The 27,453-nt window shown below is 40.5% G+C and overlaps 1 protein-coding gene across 1 annotated transcript in view; it reads right to left on the bottom strand.

Moving 5' to 3' along the window:
- CBLB (Cbl proto-oncogene B) overlaps nt 1-26,238 on the bottom strand; it is a 115,871-nt gene extending 89,633 nt beyond the window's left edge. Inside the window, exons 1-3 of the mRNA XM_034074554.1 lie at nt 26,103-26,238; nt 25,421-25,579; nt 16,485-16,735 (exon numbers count right to left, since the gene is read on the bottom strand). Of these exons, the coding sequence (XP_033930445.1) occupies nt 16,485-16,735; nt 25,421-25,567 (398 nt within the window). The 5' untranslated portion in view covers nt 25,568-25,579; nt 26,103-26,238. The remainder of the gene's footprint in view (nt 1-16,484; nt 16,736-25,420; nt 25,580-26,102) is intronic.
- Nucleotides 26,239-27,453: the final 1,215 nt, after the last annotated feature.

Below are 27,453 nucleotides of genomic sequence, written 5' to 3'. Positions count from 1 at the left end.
AATCATCATTATTCACATAGTTCAGACAGCAAGCAAGTTCAGTGAAGGAGCTACTGATATAAAAATGCAGTGTTCTGGGAGGTGCAGAGGCAATAAGAATTTCTTACTGAATCACAGTATGTGATAACAGAAGGAATACCAACAATAATGATAATAGGAAATAAGAGAAGGATTAGAAAACACAAGTTACACACAATACAATTGCTCACGACCCATTAACTGATACCCAGCCCAACCCGAGCAGCGACCAGTCCCTTCCAAGTAACTCCCCCCAGGTTATACAGTGGGCATGATCTGCTGTGGTATGGAATACCCCTTTGGCTCTGCTATCTCATGACTTCTTGTGCCTCTCTTCACTGGCAGAAGATGAGAGACTGAAAAGTCCTTGTTCAAGGTAAGTGCTACTAAACAACAACTAAAACATCAGTGTGTTATCAGCTTTATTCCCACACTAAAGCTGAAACACAGCACTGCACCAGCTGCTAAGACAAATAACTGTTACAGCTGAAACCAGGACAGTAAGACACACAGAGGAAGAGAAGTACCTCAGAAATTTACATCCCTATGTGCCTTCCTAAATCTAAAGCCAGTATTTCAGTACCTTACTGACAAATACACATCTTGTTAACAAACTACCTAATGTAAATAGCATCACTGAGGTTATGATCTCACTATTCGCAATCTAGTGGACTGCAACCACTTATTGTCAGCAGGCATAAATAGAGCAGCTCAGGTAACTAGTCCTCAATAATCACCTTTCCTTGCTGAGGGTTTATATACCTCCCCTTCAGAACACAATGTGAGAAACTAAACTCATAGGGCGCATAGATGGCAACATCAGACTGGTCAAGAACATATTCTGAGGTATTTTAAATCAGTAAAAGTACATATGAACTTGAGACTTGTTTGACTTCAGTAAAGACACGTCTTGCACATTAGAGTACATCCCACACTTAAAAATGTCAGTCTCTCACTGCATTATATTTATAGCCTGGCAAATTTATATTCTGCTCTTCCAAGCATAACTAAATCCTGCAGCTTCAAAATCTGCAAGGCTAACAAGTTCTGAAGCACAGCTCTGTAAGGGTCACAGTTATCTTTAACATGGACAGGCCACTCACAATGAAGGATAAGATTAGTACAGTCAGAGCTCTACTATCTTCAATCATACTCTTCCACAAAATGTCATAGGATTTATGCAAGTTTTCTATAACTCCACCTATTCTTAGGTCTAAATTGTATTAACAATGCTCTTGCTTCAAACACATCTAGACTAAGGGTTGCATCAGTCATTACTTCTATTCAAACCAGTGGTGAGAAAGCTGTATGTTATTGTATCTCAAAGGTGTTCTTCCATTTTGAACGCCACAGGCTGATTTTAGACTAAGCATCCCCAATAGTCCATGGTGTTGTCAGCTCAACAACTTCTGCAGCTTTAAGACTGGGTAGAAGTCATGCTGCCTGAGCCACTTGCTCATCACCAGTGAACACTTTATTCCCCACAGTCAGTCTTCGCTGTTCGGACATCAATCATTTCCCATAAGTCACATTACCCAAACTCAAGGTTGCTGGGAGGTTTCCTCTCCAAGTCATTTAAAATGGAAGTCTAAATTCCTGTGTATCCAGCTGATATCTATTAAACACACAGTGGATCATTGCTCAGTGAAGACAGCATCACAACTCCCACCCCCAAACTCCCCACAGGAGGAAAAAAGGGAAGTGGGGAGGCTGGTGTAAAGGGACAGGAAATCTCTGTTATCAATAGACGACATCCTGTTAAGTTCACTCACATGAGTCTATGTGATACATACACTCAGTAAGTGTTAAACTGAAACCAGAGCCTATAAAAAAAGAAGTCTTCTTTCTGATGCCAGCTGCTACAACATTAAAATAGACAATATTTGGAGGACAGTTATTTATATATAGCTGTGACTGCTCCTTGTAAGAACCAAAACACAAGGCAGGCAATGGGCCTTCCCCTTAATGTGGGAGGAAAACAATTTTGGGTGGGTTTTTTTGCCCTTTCCTTCTTTCTTCCTCCCTTCTAGTTCCCAAGCAACTGGCTGCAGTTGGCCCTGCTTGAGCAGAGGGGTTGAACCACATCATCTCTGGAGGTCCCTTCTCAAGCATTCCCTGATTCCCAGTTATCTCAGCTCTAAGGCCAGCATACCCACTGCAAATGCAAGCCTGACAAGACGTAAATTAAAGAATTGACTCTCCAATATTAACAACTTCTGCTTTTTCAGAAAGAGACTGAATTTCCATAATAGAAAGGTAAATAAATGACTATCAACTCAAAAAGGAGTCAAATGTTAATAAGGTTCCTATGAGATTCAATTCATGAGCTGCATCAATCAAAGTTTAAAACTAGTCCCTGTGTATCCCCCACTGTGCCCCAAAGAACTATCTGTTCAGGCTCCACACCTCAGCTGGGAGCATTGCTCCACTCAAAATGAAGACACTCATAAAGAGAAGCCCTCCCTGTGTCAGCACCAACAGCCAACACAGGGATAAGCATTTCCTAGGGCAGTATAGGTTTTGAGAACAGTTTTGCTTGGTTGAGTGGTGCTGAGGACAAAAGTAGGTGTCACCTTTGGAAACAAAAATTGCACTGCAAAAAAAAAGCTTTAAGGAAAAATCAAGACCTCTTCAATTCAGTTATACATCCTTCACCCCGCCTTCAGAGGTATCTGAATACTGATATCTAAGAGCAGTAGTAGAGACACAGGTTTAATCCTCAATGAGTCATTAACGCCTACTGCTCAACTTGGTGCCTTTTCCACATGCTGTCAAGAAATTGTTTCTTGCCTTTACTACATATAATTAACCCCAAAATGGTCAATTTCCAATTACTGCAGCAGATACTAAGTTAATTCTTCTGTTTTCAGGCAGTTACAAACCAAATGCTTACAACTGATTAAATTCAGGAAAAAAATCATAATCTAACTTTTGGTGGAAGTTTAGTTATGAATTTAGTTCTGCTATTATACATTATATCTACTATGTGTATGCATGATGCCAGGTAATATCTCAAAGAGTTTATAATTCATCTTGGCAACCACCCACAAGAAACACAAATCTGTCCTAGTAATTCTATGTTTAATGTGCTAGTCCCTAGAGAAAAGACTGCCCTGATCTTTACAGCAAATCCCTAGATTAGAAAGGGGTTGTATAAAATCAAGTGTCTTCTGTGTATCTTCCCCTTATCAACATATGGAAGCAGCAAAAAACTTCAACATAATACTGTAATACAGAAATTGAAGCAGGAGCCTGAAGGTCTGGAGATGCTGTCCCTTGCACTGCAATGAATAAGTCACATAATGCTAGGAAAACAACCTTCACACCTCTCTAGCTCAACTTCTAAATTTTCTAGTTGAAGAAAACACCAAAAAGCTTTTAAATTTAAGAATTAAATACTGTATAAAAGGCAGAAATACGGTCAAAATCCTGCTTCTACTTATTTCACACATAATACTGGCAGATGGACCTTTGTGCAACATATATCAGCTACTAGGGGCTGAGGATAGGAATCAAATGCCTCAGAATGGTTGTCTACATGTGGGACACTACTAGATATGGTCATGTATTAACTTTCAGAAATAATGCAACAATTAAAAATACTATTTAAATATAAGCCTGCACAGCAACAACACACACGTAACTTAGATACACATAAACTAATCCTTCCTTAAACTTATTAAAACAGTTACACCAAGTTTAAATGGGAGTTTGAGGCTTTTTAAAAGAACCCAAACAAACACCAAAAAATCCTTCTTAATCCTAGAAAACTGTTTTGCCAAGTCAAATTAAAACTTAGAGCAACTGCATCTCCAATAGTAAGCTATGTAACATAAACCAAGAACGCTAGAATGCAGCTGTTACGCATATTTGTGTTAGCTGAGGTGGTTTCCTCACACCCTCCAATCCAAACCAGTTATGTGAGGAGAAAAGCAAAAGCTCCATTTCTTTCATTGACCTCTCAGTCAATATTACTGACAGGGTAAAACTTTGCTAATTTAAAGACATTGGGATAACGCCATCTTTCACAGAATCATTAATGCTGGAACGGACCTCCAGACATCATCTGGTCCAACACCCCTGCCAAGACAGGACCACCTAGAACATGTTACACAAAAACACGTCCAGGCAGGTTTGAATGTCTCCAGAGAGGGAGACTCCACAAACGCCCTGGGCGGCCTGTTCCAGTGCTCTGCAAGAATATGTGTTGCCAAACTGTGATGTGTATAGTGTTCAGGTATGTTACTGAGGTCATCTTTGGCCTGAAAACAAGCCTATTTTATCCTGTAAGCCAGAAAATGCACTGATTTTCAAAAGCATGCCCTAACAACAGTGTTTGGATGAAATGGTGGCAGGAGCAGCAGAGGCAGCAGCTCTGATAGGCAGGAACTTACTGTTCAGAAGGTACCTGGACAACCATTGTCGAGTATTCCCCTTTAAACCTGTAGTGTAGGATGCAGAAAATAAAACTGAAGCAGTACAGTGATGCCACTTCATTTAAGTTAAAAAGAACACGTGACAAATTAGAACTGTAGTCGTGGGTACATTAGATTTGAATGGACATTCAGCTTCTAATACATCTTATTTAGTTCTTCACTTTCTAGAGCACTCAAACCTTTCAACTGGCTCTGACTTAACAGAGGTGGATAAACTTAGTTCATTCGCCAATTTATCCACAAATTACAACTTAAATAGATACCATAAGCCAAATGGAATCAAATTAAATTACACATATTGAAACACTCCTCAGAGAGATACTGAATGCGAACGTTGATTTTTCAGTAACAAAGCACTGGGATCACATACAGCAAGGGGAAACTAAGACACGTCCAGTCACACAAACAGCATTTTGTGTCCTCTTTGTGAACTCTGTTCATTAATTTGATAAAGTGTTCCAAGTGACTGAGCCTCTATCCATAAAAAGATTCAGAGAGAAGGGAATCTAAGGCATTACTTGCTTTTATACAAATATATCCCAAGTCTGCACCGAATTCAGTTTGCTTACTTACAGAGAGTTAGAACTAATCTAGTCTGGTTTTAGCACTCATCTTCATGACACTGCTTTGTCCCACACTTTACAAAGAGAACTTCAGATCAATTTGAAACTTTAGTACCTTATTATTATGTTAGGAGCAGAGCAGTGAGAAAAGGTTTCTGCCATTTACTCTGGAAAGCACAAATTTAGGCTGCATCAAGTTGTTATCCTCTAGTGGTTCATTCGCACATTTCTGCAAGCAAATTATATTAGACAGGGCAAATACTGAACTCAGAAGTAAGGCAAACCTCCCAGCATTATCAAGAGTCTAAGTTAAAAAAGCTAAAGGGCAGTTGGTTAAAAATATAACTCTCTGAACATGAAAACCTAAGGACCCTCTGTAACACCACTTGGAAGAGGTAAAGCACCATGCAAATAAAACTGCCACTCAAATTAGCAACATCAAAAAGCTTTCTGTGAAGGTCTGGTGAACACTTGCTAGACTTGCAGAATAGAAGTGTGTTCTAATTATTTAAAGATGAAACAATATCTGTTTAAATGCATGTGATTGTGTGAATAGCCCCTGACAGGACAGCATTACTACTACCTACTTGTCTCCACTATAACTTAAAAGGTATGTAAAACCTCAACTGCCAGTGTAAGACTATGCTATAACATTGCCATCACACACAGCTGGGTTTGCTGACTACATTATTTTTCCTCCCCAGGGGCCATACATTTATCTTACATTTACAGGGCTATCAAGCCTTGTAGAAGAAGAAACCCTGAGGACATTTCAGCAACAGGATGGTAGGGAGGGAGGGAAGGCTAGTCACAAAAATGAGGCAGAACTATCAGCGTGGAAGCTCCAGGGCATTTAGGACTCGTACAGAAATGTAAGTAGTAGCAAAGTAAGAAATATGACCAATCCAAAACTACCTGAACACCCTTCATGTTATCATGACAAGTGTGTATTTTACCATGCAGGTAGTTACCTACACTTGAATGGAGTATGCTGTCATAAAGAAATAAGTATTTTTGTAATAGAACTTCAGAAAATGTATGGTTTTCATAAAGAATGCCAGAAGGATGCACAAAATACATTATCAATCACAATTTGTAAAGCAGAATCAAATCTATATTGTATGTAAATAACTCACAAACACTCAATCTTCTCAAGCACATGCATCCATCGCTGCTCCGATACTGTTAAATGGTAACTTAAAAAAACTAAAGGAGGTTACTACAAGTTGCTTCCATCCTTGATGTGGAGTATTCAGAGCAAACACGTAAATACAAGCACAGACATGAGACACAGGAATTTAGATATCAGTGCAGTCCTATGCTAAAAAGACAGAAATAAGAGACATGAATAACTTCAGTAAACAAGCACATTTTGAAGATGGAGAAAATCTGGCTGAGTCTTCAATGACAGCTATAACCATCATCCTGAGAAGGTATTTACTGAAGAGTGCAGTATTTACTAACAGTCTATGTATATTTACTGCACTCTAAATTAGAGCTTTACACAACACATAACACCTTAGTGACCTGCAGAGTACACCACAGCCATGCAACCTTCTTGGACTGACACAAAAAGGAACTCAGACTATACTGATTCATCTAATCAGAAGGGCAGTTGGATTGTGTATGCACAAAACAACGCACCCTGAGCTCTGCTCACTTGATTACATCTGAGCCCAGATCATCACCCAGGTCATTCTTCCCCCTGCAACCTCCACCCACCCAAAAAAGAGGCCAAAAGGGCACAGTACTGTTTGCTTCAGGATTCAACCCCACAGAGGAGGTTAAGCTCTTCCAAAACCTGGGCTCACAGTTCTCTGCAGTCCAAGTTTCAGGTTCCAGAAGATTCTCTGAACTTTGTAGGTTCTGGGGTTTGGTCGTTTGGTGGGACATTAACAAGGGGCTCAGAACAGAACAGAAACATCTCCCATTATTGTCAACGTGGTATTTCTTCACAATGGGTATCAATATTTCTTGGTGTTTCCTAAGGCAGGCATAAAAAGTCAATCTGAATATTTGCTGTTACTATGCACATTAACTGATATATCACATATTTAACTCCTCTCAAGAGGTTCAAGCAAGACACGACTAGGATTCATTCCATATAAAACAGTAATTAGGAGATAACCTACCACCGCAGACACATGGTACCACCTATCTGTATATCCTAACATGACCAGCAGAGCTGCACGCCAGAACTGTTTTACAGGCATGTCCTGCTCACAGACCTTTCCTGTCAGGGATGCATAGAGGAGCTCTTCCCATGGGTGTCAGTTCTCAACTCAGATTTCAAAAGATGGAAGAAACCTTAATTTGCTTATCTTCAAACTACAGGGTTGTCTAGTTAGCCTAACAGTGTTCAGGCCAACTCACAAAATCACCTACCATTTAGATAGAGGTTTTTAGATGACATGGAACCTAACAGGGCTGAAACCATATTAATACAAAATAAAACGGCTGGTCAGCAATTATAATCATACCTAAGTAAATCCAGGTTTATAAATTGACGACATTTTGGTTATGGCATGCAGATTTGAAGCTATACTATCAAGTCACTGTTTAAGCACATAAGCTCCATATCAGAAGTCTGGGTATTTCAAAATCCAGTCTCAGTTTTGCTCCTATGCATTCACCCCCATACTACCCAAACCCCATGTCCTGCCACACAGTTTGTGTGAGAAGGGAAGTTAGACTAGAGTATCCCTAGTGGGGTCTTCCAACCACAAACATTCTGTATGATTCTGTGTAATTATTGTAAAAAATATCACTTTTTCAACTAGGAAACAGTAACAAGGCCAAGCACGAGGCCACTTTATTGTACTAAACATCTCTTCCAATCCTTCAAAACCAGTGGCATCCACTACAGCTTCATTTCACTTCACTGTGAGCTACTGATTCAGAGTTGAAACAGAAAGAAGAGTCTATCACGACACCATGAGAGATATTCCACTCAATTTGCAATATGGTACTTAAATTCAGCTTATGTTCACCTGGCAAAAACTCACACTTGAGAACTCCGATGGCTGAGACCACGTGTGAAGTTCCAACACAGACAACTGTCATGCACAGGCTAAACCAAAGCTCTTAAAATAGGGAATTCTTCTGGAAATGCTGACACATCTTTAACACTACGAGTGGGCGCCAATATAATACACACATTGTGTACACATATGTTGCTGTCTTCCTGGGAAGCTTAACTGAAAGCCCACATGGTTGATGTGGGACAGCAGGAATGCCTCTTTGAAAGCACTCATCCTGCTTATTCATAATACCTCAAATGAAACCCAAGGCATATGGTAAAATCATGCTGGTTCACAAAACAGCACTTGTGACAGTGAGCAATCCTTTCAGATCAAAACTACTCTTGATGTTTCAGCAAGAAAACCCTACCTTGTGGACAGAACTTAGACATAATATTAAACATTTAAATTAAAACAAATCTTTACAGCTGGAATTTGAAGTAATCAACACAGTTTAATAAATTGAGCTGCAACCATTACAAAAAGGCATATTCTAGTTGTCCTTTTTGCTAAAGCATGCACCCACAATAAAGGGTCAGACTCCCCAAAGAATAATGAAACAATGGATGGACCATCTGCTGCAAATTGAAAATCCAGAACAGAGTATACGTGAGTTCTACTAAAATCACCATTACCTTTCCATTTTCTTTCACACCGGATTCTTGTCTTTGCTAAGCTATAAAAACAAGCACAAACCAAAAAGCTGCCACGCAGAAAAGCTGTAGGAGCTCCCAGGCGTGAATGTACAGGGTGAAGTGTGACATGACAGGTCCTTTGAGAAATCTTATTCCTCTTGGCTATTCTAATCTGTACACGAGATTCCACTGCCAAATATTCTGCCTCCTGTTCATACAGCAAATGGCTGACATTTATGGAACTCATGTTGCACAGGGGTACAGAAGGATGTGACAGGTATCTTAAATACCACCTCCATGGGTATCTGTAACTTAATGTCTTCACAGCTGTCAGTAGCTTTCACTGCAAAGCTTACTTGTCATTGTCACCCCACCTTATTTATGCACATCAAACTTAAGGCAGTCAGAACTCCCCAGCAGTCTTAAAGCAAGTGTGAACCAGCAATTGCCCAAGGAAAAGATTGCCTGGGAAAGACTTCCTGCAGAGCAGAGGATTACCTGAAAAAGCAGCACAAGTAAACAGAGGAATGGAACATATACACCTCTTACTCCTGACAGCTGTTCACAAACTCAGCCTCAAACTGCTGTAGCAGATAAGGTTCTTCTGTTCCATTATAGATGAAGGACTTAACCACTAGAAACTTTGACCACGTTCTGACAGATGCTAGGAGAAGGGAGCTGACTTTTTGTACTTGGTTTTTATTGAGTAAACCTAAGCTAATTCATTTCTCTGATATTTTAGAGACTCATTTCTTCAGTAGCTATCACCTTTTCGGCAGCTTGGTGGGTTGGGCTTAGAGGTTTCAAGACACTGCTTATGTCACAGAATCCCACGGGTTGGAAGGGACCTCGAAAGACCATCTAGTGTCAGAGCACCTTTGGTCATCCACTCTAATAACAAACTGCATTCCCAGAATCATGGGTTTAGGAAAGAACTGATTTTTAAAGCAAATATCCAGACACCCTCCAAGTCCATTTAAATTTTATTTTAATATTCTAACAAACTGTATCTTTTACGTTGCCCATTACAGTTTAGCATTAGTAACACTAAATTCATACAACACAAGCAAATACACTCTTAAAAACACTTAGCCCTTTCAGAAGAGCACTTTGTATAGAGCCTTCCTCTAAGCCACTAAAAAACTGGTACATGGTGCTCAAACATGTTTCTTCCTGGCATGTGGCTTCATTAAAGATGACTTCAAGATGACTGTCAGGATCCACAATCCTCACCTTCACAGCTGCCCTACCCCATTGTTTTCCTCCATCCCAAAGGAAGCAGAATAAGGAGACAAAACAAACAACTCTTCCTCAGTGACACTTAAGACAATTTCATAAGGGAAGGTTCCTTTTAGACAATCATCTGTCAGACAGACAGGCATATAGATAATGAAACCACATATGCATAGACTGAAGAGCAGCTGCGTACCAACTGGGTCACCCGTGGCCCCTACTACTGAACACCTCCCAGATGAGCACTGTCTTTTTACATTACAGTGCTCTGTAAGTGATTTGAGGCCCGTTCCTCATAGGGCATTAATTATGGGGATTACCAGTAAAAGGAAACACATGAACAGGATGTTACATACTTTTTACTTGCTTTGAATCTTCATCTATTTGCTACAGCTATGAATTAAGGAATAAGAAGGAGATGCGGAATTCCTAACAAAATAATACAATATAGTCTTCCAAGCCTATGATCCTAAAGAAGCTCATTTAGAAAGCGTACAGGGAGAGAGGATTTCAGCCTGCTGATATATGACTTCCTCAGCTAGACAAAACAAATTGACTATATATGCCACATTTTCTTTATTTTCCCAATTGCAGCACAGAAGATTTATCATTAAGTTGTAAAAACACTGAAGCACTGGCCATTGGGAATGAGCTGTCAGTAAGACACAGTTACGAAGTGATTAAAAATTCATATGAATTTAAAACATATACAAGCTTTTCTCAATGCTCCTGTCATCCACCATTATTCTGCTACTACATAGCTACTATATAACCAAAAAGCAAAATACAACTGTAAATAGTAGCCCTAAATAGTACTCTTTATTCCAGGACAACCCAAAAGTGCTGTACTATGAATTAAATGTCATAATACTTAGACATAGGGTGACCTATGATGACTGAGGTAACCAGTAAGAAGTAACCTAATCAGAAGTAAATCATAGGTGTCCAAACTCTAAGAAAAATACCAATACAGCCTATTAATGATGACCCACTCAGCCTTATGGAGATGACCTAGTGACTGAATATGTGCTTTTCACATTTTAGTGTTTAAAAGCTGAAACTTGGAATATTTCATTACAAAAGCACTAGGGTTTGGGTTAGTTTTTTCCCCTAATATTTTAAAAACAAATACTTGGAAAGAAGAATAAAAAAGATAACATAGACAGCTCCTTTATTGCTGGTATATTAGGCAAGCATATGTTCTTAACAGAGACTGCCACCACTTTTAATGACCACCTATTCTTCCCTGTTCATTTTGTCATCCTATATTGCCTTCTAAAGTGAAGCAGAACAATGTAAAAAACCAATGTGTCAGTACAGACACTGCATCAGTCATTCTGTATAACCCAGAACTGTCATTAGGTTTATCACAAAGGAAATGAATATATAAACACATGTGGAGTCTGTAAGGCTGATTCACCTAACTGCACTTATTGAGAGCTTTTACACCTACACAGGTATAAATGTTACAGCATCTTAATCTGGCAACATCATCATATGTACTTTCTACAGGTATAAATGATAATGCAAAGTGCAACAAGGAAAAGATGAGACCTTGTGTTTCAGGTCACAACAAGCTGAACTCTGCTCAGATGTGACTGTCAACATCACATAGAAGTTTGAAAGAGACCACAACCATTTGTAACCTCCACATGCTCTCACATGCCCTTTGCAACAAGACTCTTTGTCTGAAAGGTGTTTGTATAACATCCCTTGTTTAATTCCAAGGTCCTGCATGTGGGTTAGGACAATCCCAAGCACAAATACAGACTGGGCAGAGAATGGATTGAGAGCAGCCCTGGGGAGAAGGACCTGGGGGTGTTAGAGAACACAAAGCTCAACATGAGCCATCACTTGTGTGTTCACAGCCCAAAAGTCAAATGATTGCTGGGCTGCATCAAAAGGAGCATGAACAGAAGATTGAGGGAGGGGATTCTCTCCTTCTACTCCACCTATGGGAGACCCCACCTGGAGCACTGCTTCCAGCTCAGGGGCTCCCAACATCATAAGGATGTTTCCCTGTTGGAGCAAGTCCAGAAGAAGGTCATACAGATGCTGACAGGGCTGGAGCACCTCTCCTCTGTGAAGACAGGCCAAAACTATCTTAACCTATCCAAATAAAGTCATCCTGAACTAACAATTTACACTTCCCTTGATCAACAAAACCTCCTCTGTCTGGAGACATAAGCAAGTTACAAGGCTAGCTAAGCTATAAACTTACTAACTTCCTGTAAACAGAACTGCAAGTTGTGGTATAAGATGAGGTAATTCAAAGTAGGGTAAGCTATGCCCCACTTCACACAGGACAGGAGTACTGCTACTGTGTTGTAGCTGACATAACTGAAGTCCATCCTGATGCTTACCCTTGTAACTTCTTACCAAGCCTGTACTTTGGGAATAAAGAGGGAATAGGCTAGAAACTTTGACAGTAGAAAGGTCTGTACCAATGATGCTGTGTCCTTTTCATGTCCCAGTTTGGGACTTGATTCAAGAACCACTAACTGATCTCAGCTGTTAACAGAAACGTAAGGCAGAGAAATGGAATACATTATAAACCCACTAACCAACATGAACAGTAACAAAGAAGAACCTGATTTGTCACTTGAACCACAGGTATAAGACCTACCTAAAAGACGTACAGAACTTAAGAATTCCACACTACCAATACATTAAATCAAGCTGTAAAGTCTAGAAACATGCAATTTGAATCAAAACACCAAAAGGCCAGATACACAAGAGAAATTAGCAAGACTTTCTGTACAGGAACAGGAGTGGGTTTGTGATGCCCTCGAGAGGCTTTCTTGACTCTGACTTTCCCTACATACACACTGCTTTAAACATCGAGCCCCTAAACACCTTAGCTCCTGCCATCTTCATCTGTTCTGCCTCTATTTAAGAAATACCCATTTCTCATGTTATCTTCCCCTTCCAGTTCTGCAATGCCCCTTAAACACACGCAGTCAACCAATTCTGGCTGAACCACACAGCATTTAACCAGTTATTAAAAGTAAATATACACTCTGGTTTTATACTTTCCTCTTCTCCACACACAGCAGAAGGCAGAGAACACTGAGACAATGAACAAGTTCAGTCTCAAGACACATTCTTCCACACACAAAAGTACAAGAAAACTCTCACATTTGTCTCCTTTACTAAGAAATACTTGTGTTAGCCCTGAAAACAATGTCCAGCATCTTGAATGAACCCAAAGCACACTCCCCACTGCTACTTTACTCCTTCTCTAGTCTTATTACTGTAACTTAAGTGCTTGATTTCTACACCTGGCTAACATATTTGTTTGAATAAACTGCCAGTCTACACAGTTCTGCTTTTCTCTGGAAGCATAATTTTGGAATGCAGCAAGGAAAAAGGAAGTTTGGACTTCACAGAAATGATGTTTTCCAGCTTTAGGCCACTTCCCAACAAACAACAAAGGGGATGGGAAAAAAAGAACCACAACCAAAGCCCCAGATACTCAAAGATGCAGAAGAACTCTTAAGAAAAGCAGATGTACCTGAATCTGAACATTTAATAAGCCTGTAGTAATAACCTTTAAAAAGTAAAATTTGTGACCCCAAAAAACTGCTTTAAAATACTTCATACATAGAAAAAGTTAAGCACAGCCTAAGTTAGCACAATTTACCTATTGAACATCATCTCTTACTTCACTAAGCAAGAGGACTACAGGAGGACATAATCTGATACCAGACACCATACCCTGAAAGTAGATGCAATTCATAAACACTAAACAAGCTTGCAAGCCTTATTTTCTCTGCTTAGCAAGACTCATCCCACACAGTACAGAATGAAAGCATCAATCACTTTTAAACCTCATGTGTGTTTGACATGGAACACAGAGGAAACACCATCACAATATAACCTTTTGTTTGTTGTATATGCCATTTCCACAAAACCTGATTTACCCTGCTTCATCCACAGGATCTTTGGGAATTAAAACTCATTATAAATTCTTCACAGTAATTTTTGTGTCATCATCAGGCAAATAAAATCACATTCATTTTGGCACAGGCTCCTAAACGTACCATCACTATACAAGTTAAAGATTACTCAATAACCCTAACAAGGTTAAAGGTATACCAAGCAAATACAGAGAGAGAAAGCTTCAAATGCAGCCTAAATAAAAGAAAGTTTCTCCTTTTCATGATGACTTTTTATCTAGAAACCAGACAGCCACTAACACAAAACAAAACAGAAATGTAAGGCTGAAAACCACAGATACAGGCCAGGTGTCAGCATGAAAGGTTTTTGGTTTGCCTTTACTGACAGTTGACTACACATCAATTTGGACATTCATTTTAGAACCATCTTCAAGAACATTTATTTAAGCCATTTGTACCATAACCCTAAACAACATACTCAGGTTAACACACATGTATTTGGCAGCAACAAAGCTAAAACCAGCTTCTTACACTAACTTACCAAACATTAACATGATTATATATCTGTTGAAGCACTGCTGAGCAAACAATCATCTAGGCATGGGGCTCAGCAAACAAGCACTCTTTCACTGAACTTTAAACTAGGATACACACATTGGAGATAAAACATCACCAGTAGATGAAGGAGGGTGCACTGAAGTTCAAAGATGTAGATTTCAGTTTATAATGGCAGGACACATGAAGCCCTGAAACAATGCTTACTCTTCTTTTAAGCATTTTGACAGACAGAATGCAATTCTGTAGGAAACACTGCAGTTTTAGCACAGCAGAAGCATTTCTATTGTACCCCTTTCCTCAAGCTTCGAAATCCACCTGACAGGCAAAATAAGAGTTGTCACCTTCTGAAACACCAGTTTAGAGAACTTGAAGTAGTTACTGTGATTCAGTGCTCTTCATGTCTATGCTTCAAAATCCCTCCTCTCCAATCATCTCACAAGAACAGCCCACATAAATGGCAGTAAATATGCTAACTGCACCTTCCTCAAAACCAGTCTGCTTCACAAAAGACATCCTTATATCACCACTGTTACCTTTATGCAGGAAACAAAGTGGGTAATTGCAAAGGAAAAAGCAATTTCACCAACTAGAAAGAGTAACTCAGACAGTTTGAATGGCTGTACACAGCATAGAGCAGACTGTTTTGAAAAAGTGACACCAAAACTGGCTTTAATTTCTTGCTAACTGTAAGCAAAACCATAAGTAAATCTGGGTTTCATACAACATAGGGAAGTCAAAATAAAACCTGTTTACATAATGCAACCGTTTATGTCAGATTTCCCTTACCATAAAAAGCTATTATTCCCTTGCAACACAATGACTTCAGCACATAAAAGAAATGGGGTAATAAAAAAGAACCCATAGGCTCAGTGCTGAGCAATCTTTCCAGGGGTTCTGGAAAGAACGCATCTACAGTGAAAAGTGTTCCTTTGTATACTTATGAATCCAAGCAGAAGTCTTTACTTAGCACTAAAGTAATACAAACAGTGCATCTTGCTCCTCCTAGGCTAATTGTTCCAAGTATATTTGTAATTGGACAGCCTTTACATACTTAGAGAAGCAATTCCTTTGACATTAGGCAAGCTTCAGCCACCCCATCAAGCACAGGAGACTACCACAATATACTGAATAGCTATACTCATGGCTAAAAATCTGTCAGGAACATATGCATAAATCAAACATAACAGCAGTGACATTTACAAGAATGTAGGCATTTCATTGCTTCTGCCAACACTTCCACCAGCTGTAAAACTATACTGCAACCCTGCCTCCTCTGAGCTCAGGTGCAGACAGAATGGCAGGGATTCAATCCTCCCTCGCTTGCTCTCCCATCTCCCACCCTTCACTATCTCCTTTAAAAAGGGGAGACTCTGCAAACAGTATCATACCTTTTATTTAAACAGATTTAAAGCTATACCACACGTGACAGAGTCTAACTGCCACAATAACCACTGCACCCTTGCTAAAAGGAAACTGCAGATTTTGCAGAAGGTTCTTGAAATATCATTTTTTAAATGTCAGGCAACAAAATCAAGTATTAAAACCCTTCTCACTCACCACCAAGAGTACACAAAGTGGATGTTAATCCCTGTTATTAAAAAGGAACCACTGCAAATCAGGAATCCATTAAGTTTCTGAAAAGGTTTCTCTGCACCAAACTAACATTATCATCACCTTATGCCAACATCACATAATATCTCAGAAATATGAATATTGTTTTGCTCCATTTCATAGCCTGTATAAGCTCTAAGTCAATATTCATTGTGGCTCCCACAGTTCTAAGAACTGGAGCAGGGAGATCAAGCTCAATCCAAGTAACAGTCACTCTCTGCCAGAGGGAAAACTCCATATTGTAAGGCGCTGTGAATAAGTAATTACAAGGAAATGAATGTTTTATGAAGGAAATGCACTTGGTTTTAAAGGTCACAAAGTGACAGATAAGAGCACACAGTGGAACAAACCCGGCAAATGACTGACGGACCTGCAGGGTCAATGAATCCAAATAATAAATATTTCTGTTCTTTAAATAATTAAAAATGTCAAAACACCATGAAGCAGATAAACAGCATGAAGAATGCAGGCAAGCCAGACAATGTACTCCATATTCAAATACTTCACCTACCTGTCCTGTGACTGCTCCTCATACATTCTTTCCTTTCCTTCTTTGAAGAGCCTTATAGCCCGTTTAGATTTCTTCATGAGGCTGTCGATGTAGATCTTGAAGTACTCATTCTCACTGAGCTGGGCAAGTTTCTGGTTGTCGTCATATTTGCTCAGTATAAGTCGTAAATGTTGGTAAGTGTCAGGTAAAATGTCTAGTATGTAAGGTGGGCTGTTTTTCAGTTGAAGCTTCGGGTTTTGGCACAATCTCACCTGTAAGTGAAAACAACAGAATGTGAAAGATGTTGAGGGAAAAACTTATCAGGCAACTTAAAATTAATAGATGTAAGCACGTTCTCTTAACCTTCAAGCACAAACAAATTCTATCATACTTCATTTATTTTGCACAAAACCCCAACATGGTCTCTAATGTCAAAGGATGTAAAATTTAACTTAATTGTTTCACATCTACAAGAAGCAAATAAGCTTACATAGTTGGGGGTCCTGCATTTAAAGTAAAAATGTATTCGCCTGCCTATTACATACTAAGGAGCATATTATCAAAATAGAGTATGCATCTAATGCCAAGAACAGTACTTCCATATGGATCTCTTTGCTGCAGGTGAAATTCCCTATGGATGTTGAAATATCCATTAAGAACTGACCTTATAAACTACCCTGTCACCTTCTAGCTCTCTCTTAATCCAACAATATAACCTCTTGGAACCTGAAGGAATTTTAAGTTTGAAGGTCTACACATATGATAATGGTCTGAACTATGCCACCAATTCAAAAGATGTCAATTATGACACACAGAACTTAAGTCACTCACAAGCAGCTACTATAAACCAGGAAAGAAAACATTATACACCCAGTGTTTTCCAGTTTATGGCCATAATAAAATATAACTTAATGGACTTGGGATCATTATGCTTCTAAACAGCACAAAAATTAATTTAGTTATAGATATTAAAGAATAAGCTTCAAATGAACTGAACACCTGTATTTGAATCTACTTTCCACTATAATGTTAATGAAAGAAGGTGGCACAGTTTCTGTTTCCTGAACATACACAAGGTTACAGTAATTATCACCTGGCTACCTAGGTTCTCTGGTAGTTTGCTCTTTGATGTTCCATTGCAGAAAGCAAAAGAGGTCAAAACTAACAGGTAGGTTTGGAGTGCTGTTCCACTGAGCTATATACGCTCAGCTAAAACAATGCAGAGGGACACATTCTACATGTGTGTGCAGCTGTACATATGCAAATACTTTTGACAAAATTAAGTCCTTATGGTATTAAAGTTTCACAGGTATCATTTGGAGATGGCCACATTAAATATTAGTCACTTTGACATTCTTTTGACATAACTAAGGAGGCTGCAAAAACATCTTAATACTGGTGTATGCAGATTCCTATTCCTACTAGTGTTATCAAGTTCAAAAGAGTGCAGTCTTGAGCATTCCAAGGTGAAGGGAGGGAAGGGACAGACACAGACTTGTATCCTGTAACATTCCCATCTTAACTCAAAGCTATATCAATATTACTGGCCCACCCTTCAATTTCTAGATCTACACCATTATGAAATTAACAGTCTTAATACTGTTGCCACTAACAGACCTTCATGTACCACGATCAGCAAAGCAAACACATTATTGTTCCCTTCTGAAACAAGCACAAAAACACACCAGGCAATTAGGTTTAGGTTAACTGGGGTCACAACTGGAAAAACAGAGATATAAGAGTGGACAAAAGTCCTAACAAGTTTTACAAAATACGAAGTCTAGTCATGACTTTTACAATAGCTCCCCTCATGTCACTGATCACTTGTCACTTCAGTGACCTGCATTATTCTTTCACCTGCTTGACCAAGTAATGGCTGAGGAACACCCTTCTGATGTGTTGTAGAACAGACAGTCCTTCCCACATGGAAATTTACAATCTCAGTAGGAAACAGCACAGCAGATAGATGCTGGCAAATATGAATATATGAGCATAACAGTTTACCATGCTAAAGAGGGGCTCAGGGCACTAGCAGTTAAGCACTTCTAGATACAAACACCGAAGTTTCAAGGCAAACTCTAACACTAAAATAGTTCAGGGGCTCATAAAAGAATTATGCCCAAATTGAGGAAGAAGCTGGAAAGAAACAATAACAGAGAAAAATGTAAAGCATGAAGATGTTTGGTCATTTCTTCATTGGGTGACAAAGTCTGGAACTGCTCTCTGTAACTGCAAGAGTGAGACAGTAAGAGACTCTGAAAATAACCTGTTTATATTTCATGTAGTAAAGACAAAGAAAAAGACAACAGGGTTCAAGTTGTGGGTTAGAGGATGCCTGAAGCAGGATTGTCAAAGAATGAAGGTTGGATATGATGGCATTCTTCCAAGGTCAGAAAAACAAGCTGAACTTATTGATACACAAAAATAGCAAGGCCTCAATGAAAGATGTACGTGAATGGGTTGATCTGAAAGATCCAGACACAACTTTTATAAGAGCAGTTCAAGTGAAGTTGTCTGAGCGAAGGCAGGATGATGGTGTCACCCCAGAAGACCAAGAAAGGTCCTAACAGATACTTATGGAGATGAAACCTTTTCTCTTAGTTATGCTGAAGTTCAGCTCACAGAACTCTTGGGGACTTCAGAAATATGAGGAAAGAATTTTGGTTTTCATGTGCAGATATGAAGATCACTCATGCAGAGACATATGTGCTACAAGAAGAGGAATCCCAAGGGCAGAAGGGAAAACCTTTATGTAAAACACAAACTCTTCACCTAAACTTCTGTTCTCTGTAATATCTGATTTAGTGAAAACTTGGAACAAGATGGACATTTTTTCCAAAGCCAGCTCTCAATGGCACAAACCCATATCATTGATCAGGCACTGAAGCTTTCTGGAGCAACAAGTACAGGGGGAAAGGAAATAAAAGAAATCACACGCAGAGAATGCTGCAGTCATTTGCATAGCTTACTTAAATCTCATGAACAAAGAATTAATTCTCTGAGACTATCTTTTGAATCAGATATGCCAACATGCAGACTGTAAGATGTTTTATATGTTAGAAATACTACTAAAGATACAAAAACAATAGAAAAAAACAAGTTGTTTATGCTGGTTGCTATATTTTCAACCGATGGCCCATTCAACTACGCAAAAAGAAGCATCCAGTAATAAAGGGGTAGTTCCTCTTACAGATGTTCTACAGTCTTCCTCAGTCCAGTATCACTACGTAATCACACAGACTCCAAAACAGGATCCTGCGGTTGTCATGTTTTATGGGACTTCATCTGCTCAGTTTATAGACATAAATACAGCACAGTACTAGAACCTTCACCTTAGAAGAAGCCTCTAAGAAAGTAATACAAAAATTCTTCTACACTACAACTCAATCTTACACATTTTGCCTGAAAGAACACTCATATTTAGTTCAAGTCAGCAATGCAGTGATGTAGTACAAGGCTTTTCTCCACTTTACAGAGTACACAAGGCTTCAGTTCAAAGGAAGTAAGCTTGTGAAGAGATGGCTGGTAAACCATATGGTTTCCAGAGTCAGGATGTCCTGACACATACCACAGCAGGTCACAATTAAAAGTAAGCAATAAGAAACGACATCTGCTGACGCAAAAGGTTTACCAACACACCAGAAGTGGCACACATACCTTTCTTCAAAAGAAAACAGCTTTCAAAAGGAAAAGGGAAAAATAAACCCAACCAAAAATAAAGACCCCTATATTGCACTTTGCAAAGCAGCCCTTAGCAACACTTCAGGAGCGGACATGAATCATATCACTGTGTGATTTGTGTATTGTTATGACTGGAAGTAAGCATGTATATATTTAGCAAGCATTCAGTCTAAAAACAAATGAAAAGCAGTCAGTCAGCAACTTACTAAGAAATCTCTCCCATTGAGGTGCCTCTCTCAGGGTAAAACCAAGTACTTACTGCAGAATCACAGAAGCAATAGGTGCAATTCTAACTGTGAAGAGCTAAGGCATTATCCTAACCTACCAGAAGCAGGTTTTGAAACAGTTATCTTGGTAATTTCCAGAGAAGCTTACAGTAATGTCTATGAAGGTAAAACACAACTCCCTTTCCACCACCTCTCCACCCCCCACCCCAAAAATAAATACACTACTCATAACATCTTAGAAGATATTTGACTTAAATTATATGGCATTAATTCCATGGCCTCTTCAGAGATGAGAGTAATGGATGCCCATTGAATGTAGACAACAAACTTCCCCAGAAACCTGTATCTTCTATTCACTTCTTAAAGCAAACAATTAAGTTGAAAATCCTGGACTCAATTGACAAAAGCATATAGAAGCCCTAATACAATCTGTTTAAGCACCTAATGCTAGTCAAAGACAACACAAGGAACAGCAGAAACAGAGTATGCAATGAGTAGGACATCCACTAAACACTGTTTTCAGCCACAGAGAGCAGCAGCACTTCCACACTTGAAAACAGTCTACTGAGCAAGTATTTTCTGCCAGGCAGCCAAAAACAGACCAAGTAAACACTCTGACATAGCACAAAGATAGCTCTGCAGTCAGAAACCCTAACTCCAGAATGCTACAACACACAATGCTACCAACAATAAGTTCTGAAGAACTTCATCAGGAAGGGGCTAAGCAGGAAAAGTAATGAAATCTGAAATCTGCTTCATCGTACTTATTCCTGCCAGAAGTTACCTTATCTGCAATGTGCTTTATTTTCCACTGAGAGATGGAAAGATGGGTTTCCTTCTGAAAAAGCCTTCTCATCAAAGCATAAGGGTTCTGATTACTGATCTTTTCAGATGAGAATATTGAGTTTGTTCAACACTTACCACATTGCAAGTGAGCCACATGTTTCTATACTTGAGGAATAAACACTAATAATACTGATACAACATATGCACAAGGACTGCTGATTTTGTACGGTCATTTATACTTTCTTCCTATCGCTTTTGATCAGGGGATACACTAAAATATACCACAGTTAGAACTGATCACTGGCTTTTGTCTTCTCTAGATCCCTTGTGGAGCAATGACATGTAACTGATGTGGAAGTTCGCACACTCATTTAAGTATTGCAGAAAGTGCTGCAAAAAATAACCAAGGTATTTTGAGCTACTGTGCTGTCTGCACTCAGATGCTGTTGAGAACTTTGATGTCTGCAAATGTTAATTTAAAGAAAGCCACATTACTAAGTTAGTAAAAGCTGTATTAGCTCTAAGTCAACAGTATTAGACACACTCTAATTTGCTCTCAGACAATTATTAAATAGCAAGTCAAACTGCCATCCCCATTTAGACAGAGTCAAAACAACTGGGTGGGCCATGAGAGAGTGCCCAAACAGTTTAGACAATATTGTTAAACTTCACAAATGAAAACACAACCATTTTCAGGCCCACTGCATAAAAGTACTGAAAAGTGATTAAAAGCTGCTGAAATATTCCTATTTTAAGAAAATCCTGTTCAGAATGCATCACCATTCTATTGTCTTGAAACCCATAATAGTGAAGTGTGCACAAACAGTATTGCCAACTCTACATAGCCAGAGCAGTAGATTAACTACTCCCATGCTAACATAACAGGCATTCTCTCCCAAAGTGTTTCTCAGGATAATCACTATTCTCTAATGATAATACACAGCTAGTTTCCAGGCTTTAAGTTATTAGTTTAGAATCTCAGCAGAAAACAAAAACATCCCATGTAACGTACACAGAGTTTAAAGAAAGTCTTGGAGTTATTTGTTAACTATGGTTTTATTTATTTACAGGAGGTGAACTTCCCAAAACACATGTCAGATTTCAAAAGCAGTCATTTGCTTGCTAGAAGTTTAGAGATATATGGTCAACTTGCTTATGTGATGCTAGCACTAGAAAGCAGGCTTGCCTTCGCAACCATAAAAGGAATATTATCCTTTGCACTGCAAAGGAATTTACAAAAATATTTTGGGTTCTTAATGGTAAGGCTACTGTTCAGTCATGAGAAAAGCAGCAGGGAAACTGGACATTGATGCTAACAGTTTATGTGCTTTTAATAATGCATTTGAAATTGTGAATTTGTATAAAAGAAGATAGCAGTAAACCTCAGAAAGCTCACATCCCAGGGGATGAAGCATAAAAGGGAAGATGCAGATAACAGCACATACAGACAGATAACAATCCCTAGTCACTGATTACTTAGAAGATGCTTTCTTTAATATATAATTATTACTAACCCTTGCAAACAGGGCTCTTACCAGGAGAACTAACCCAGCTACCCCAGTTCTGTCCTGCTAAGGAACTCATCAAAAAACCTTGATTGTTTCAAACTGGCAACAGAAGTTTAAAGACAAAACACTTCAGAACTTCAACCTTCTGTCTATTCTAACAAGCCCATGGAAAACAAGCATTACCATGAAATCTGAACAACTCCAAAGCATGACATACAATCAGTTCTACAGAAAGAAGTTTGCATTTTATCTAAGTAGCCAGGACTTTTACATACACCATAAAACCACTTTCACAGTATAGTTCTTACAGAGTAGGCATACTTATAGAACTGGCTAATCCCTTTTTGTTGAAAACAGATCATTCATGCATAAATTTCATTTGCCAAAGAAGGAAGTTACACAAAGAAATGAAGGAAAAGTAAAGAATGATAACTTTAAGAACGAAATGTAAACCAGGAGATTTGAGCTCTGCCCCTAGGTTTTAAGGCCACTCTTTTCTCATCTTTTGGTCAGGATAATGGTTTTGCTTCATTTTCATTCTCCCTTTCCTAACATCTTTAGGAGAAAACTTCAGCTACCTCCTTGCAACAAGAAGATGGTTATCACAGCTCTATAGTTAAAGAATAAACAAGGATAATGACTGTTATTACATCAAGGAAAACAGGCCTCAAAGCCACAAGTTACCATGGCTGGCACCCCAGTGACTTTGCAGAGCCTACAGCCTTCCCTAGCTATTAATTTGATCAGTGACCCACCAGAGGAATCAGACATAGGACAAGCTCCAGGAATGGGATTTGAAATGAGAGTTGATGGAGCAGGTTTCTATTTCTGATTTTAATCCCTGGTTTTGATCTAGGCAGAGGAGAAAATGTCCTTCCTGTGCCTACTGCCACATGAGGCTAAGAGACTTAAATTTGTTTGCCAGCATATTAAATTTGCTCAAACACATCCTTCCACTATAAGTACCAAATGCTAAAAACACAAGCAGCAAGCTACAGCATTCTTCACACTATGACATCATCCTGTCTGGTATACTTTAATATAATTTGGAAATACAATTTGATTAACTGAGAGCAGCTTAAAGAGGATACATTAAAGATCCAAATTGAGGACACTTATCCACTGAAATGAAAAAGAAAGCTCATCCCCACATCCAGCCTTTCCAGTTAGTTCTACAGAACAGACCTAACTGGTTGTTCCAATGCTCTGCTGTAACAGTGACAGTTATACAAATAGTAATACAGTTACCCTCTATTAGCTGAATAAAAGCAATCCACAGGTCCAAGCAGTGGGATAACCATGAAGCCTATCAGTGGACATCCTTGCTATATAAGTTTGTAAAGGGCCTGCCACAGGGCTGTGGGGAGGAATTAAGTAGTACATTCCCCATGTGGTTTCAACAACAACAAACTGGATTCTTGGTTTCCAAGCTGAAAACTTCCTTCTACTGAAGAACACCTGCTTCCAACTATTTATAATAGCAGTTCCTACTACAAGATGCTCACTGTTTACAGCATCCTGATCATTAACAGGGAAATGTCAACAATGTCTTTGTGCTAGTACCCATTTCTATCAAGTTTGGTTTTTAAGTTCATAAACATCACCAGAAATTCTGGAGGAAATACAAATGCTACTCTTAAAACATCAAAAAGAAAGCATTCAAGGACTCAATCAAACACTCCAGAATTACCACTTGTCACAGCATATGACATGAAATAACGTCCAGTGTCAGTGTAACTACTGTGAACTGTAAGAAATGTTACATATCTGCATTTCACAAGAGCCACGCTGAAAGCAAACAGCTGCAAAAAAGAATCACCAAGTTGTAACTTTCTTCCTTGAAGTTATAACTTTCTTGCCATACAGACCCAATGCTAACAGGTTACACTCCTCACTCCCCAGCACTTTGAAGAGGAGCTCTCAAGCAGCACCTCCTACACGGAGTGCCTGCCTGAACCTCCTGAACAGTTTTCCGTGTTACAATTAAACTGCTCCTACCATTGGTAAGAAACTCCCCTAGTTTATCTCTCACCATACAAGCTAACATTCTGTACAATGCTAAACAAAATCTATCAGGCTGGTGCAGAGAACCATAAGATGTAAAAAACATGGGCTAACCCCCACTTCCTGAAAACTGAGTTTCAGTACAGAGCATTTCTCGTTTCAAAATGAAGAGTACAAGTACTTAAAATCATTAAAATGCAGAACACATGTTTAAAAGATAGGCGTGCCATACTAATCTGTTTACTAAACTGACAAGAGTGACATCCCGCAGTCCCCACGCACATTCCTAAAAGCACAAACACATCTACGTTGCCATCATGGGCATGTCTCACAGGACCATTAGCTGAACTTCAGTTTCATACTTCAGAGGTGTTGTTTGCAGACTAACAATGTGATCCAACACGAAACACACAGAATATGTGATTACAAGTTTAAGTTAAGCAGCTTCTCGTTAGGACAGCTCTTCAAGTTTGAGTCATTTTAAAGGCTCTGAAAATGACAATAGCCTAAGGCAAACACACACATTTGTTTTCCCTTCACAAACCAAGATTTAAAGAAGAAAAGAAACAACAAAAAACCACGTAGCCAGAGGCCACAGGGAAAAGAAAAGACAAACAGTGCTCAAATAACCTAAGACACAAGTCCCCTCACTTCCCCAGGTGCAGCAGTTTAACTTGCAGGAAGACACCGTTTCCCTATGTGTGCCTATTGAAACAGCCCCATTCTTCACCGCGTGTACAGAGACCCTCACCACTTTGTCCATAAGCTTCCAGGTCTTTTCCACCGTCCTCCGGTCGGCAGCCGCCTGCTTAGGGGGGCCCACAGCATCCTGAATGGCATCAATGAAGCCCAGGATCCGTCCCTTGCGCGGGTTGCGGCCGTTGAGGGAATTGGCCATCTGGGAGCCGAGCTGGGCGCAAGGACAGAGAAACACACACTCACAAGGCGCTCCGAAAGCATCTTGCCATAGAACCCAGGGAGGTAACACTCCCTTCTTCACGGGCAGGAAAGGGCAAGACCAGGGCATGTTGAGGAGCGAGTTTAACTTTCCACGGCAAACAACGTAAACCCACCCGGCCCGGTTTACATGGGCAGAAGCGCACCCGGATTCATCACCAACCCCAACCCATGGGAGGGGAGAACCCGGCCGCCGATCCCCGGCCGCGGCTGCCCCAGGGCCCGGCCTGCCCCACGGACCGCACCGCACGGGCGGGCAGCGAGAAGCACACAAAGCGGACTCCATCAGCAGCCGGAGCGGAGCGGAAAGGGTTTGGGGAGAGCAGACAGAGCAGCAGACGGGCAGGGATGCCCAAGGGATGCCCAAGGGAGATGAGCAGCACAGTGCGGCTTGGTGCGGCAGCCAGAGCCCCAAGGCAAGCCAGGAGCAAAGAAGGGAAGGGAAAGCTTCCGAGCACCCCTCGGAGGCCGCTTACCCCGTTTGAGCGGCCCGCAGAAGAGGCGTCTGTCGAGTGAGGTTCTCCTCCCTCCGAGCGCCCTGTAGGACTCTGCTCTGCGGCGCTGATGCTGCCCCGCAGGGAAGCTCCGGGAGCTACTGCCCTGCAGCCCGCATCGTCCTGCCCCTACCTCAGCCCGGCGGGTGCGGATGGACGCGTGGATGGGGCCAGAGCCCTACAAACACATGTAGAAGGGAGGGCAGATGGAGTCCCACACGCACCGGTCCCTCCGCCGCCTGAGACACGCTCCGGTCCCCCCGCACTCCGAGGCACTGAGCCCAGCCCGGCGGCCGCTCCTCGCCGCGGAACATGCCCACCCCTAGCACCACGCTCCGCCAACACAACGCATGCGCGCAGAAGGAACCGAACCCCCCCCCCCCCCTTCGATGGGGGGCAGCCCGACGGAGCGGACAGTTAAGAGGAGAAACTGCGTTTGAATGACGGGAGGGCAGCGAATGGGTGCGGAGAGCGTCGCGGAGGGCTCGGGGATGGCCAATGGGAGGGCAGCAGGGGCCGGAGGGGCGGGGAGTGATAGGGTGAGGGACCAATGGGTGCGCTCCGAGGGCTGGAAGTGGGGTTTCCGGTCCCACCTGTGTTTGGTTGCACGCCTGGTTAGGGGGAGAGGTGGTTTATAGCTTTTGATTGATGTGGGGTTCAGCTGTGGGGAGACCTCACAGGTGTTCAGTGTTATGGGAGGGTTTACAGGGGTAAGGAGCAGCTTGGGGCTGTGATTCCGTGTCCCTGTGTCCCTCGCTCTTTGGTGATGTGGTACACGTGGTTTGTGTTAAAGATCAGTACTACGTGTCCCATGCTGCGATGTTCTGCCTTATTATTCCCCGCTGTGCCTTAGGGAGTTTGTTGTCTTTGTGTAACCAGGGAGATCAGGAACTTCTTTCCCTTCTGTACCCCTGGTTTCTCATTTTTTAAGGGGGGGTGGTCAGATTTGTCCCGTTGGAAATGGGCTGGAGAGCTGCATAAAGTGGTACTGCTGCTCTGAAACATGTGAGGCAATAAAGAAACACTTCTGAATGAAAACAAACCGTCTTGTCAGTTTCTTTCAATTGCACTTTCTGTGTGGTACAGTGAATAAAGCTGGTTACCCTGTTGTGTTTTCATTCTAGACCAAGTTTTCCTCTCAAATTGGTATTTCCTACGAACACTGGAAAGAGAGAAGCTTACCTGCACAAGGTACAAGACATTTGACTTCAGAGGCTTTGGAAGATGTTCTAGCAGCTCATTGTGTTTTGCAAGTGTTACTATTATAGTTAATGATCATACAAGAGAACAAAAATGCAGCATTTCATACCTTTGAAGCTGTTTTCTGAGGACA

Source organism: Melopsittacus undulatus, chromosome 2 (genome assembly GCF_012275295.1).
Source record: "Melopsittacus undulatus isolate bMelUnd1 chromosome 2, bMelUnd1.mat.Z, whole genome shotgun sequence".
In the NCBI taxonomy this organism is placed as follows: domain Eukaryota; kingdom Metazoa; phylum Chordata; class Aves; order Psittaciformes; family Psittaculidae; genus Melopsittacus; species Melopsittacus undulatus.
Note: the sequence above shows the minus strand (reverse complement) of the source record. Positions and strands in the feature narration are given on the sequence as shown.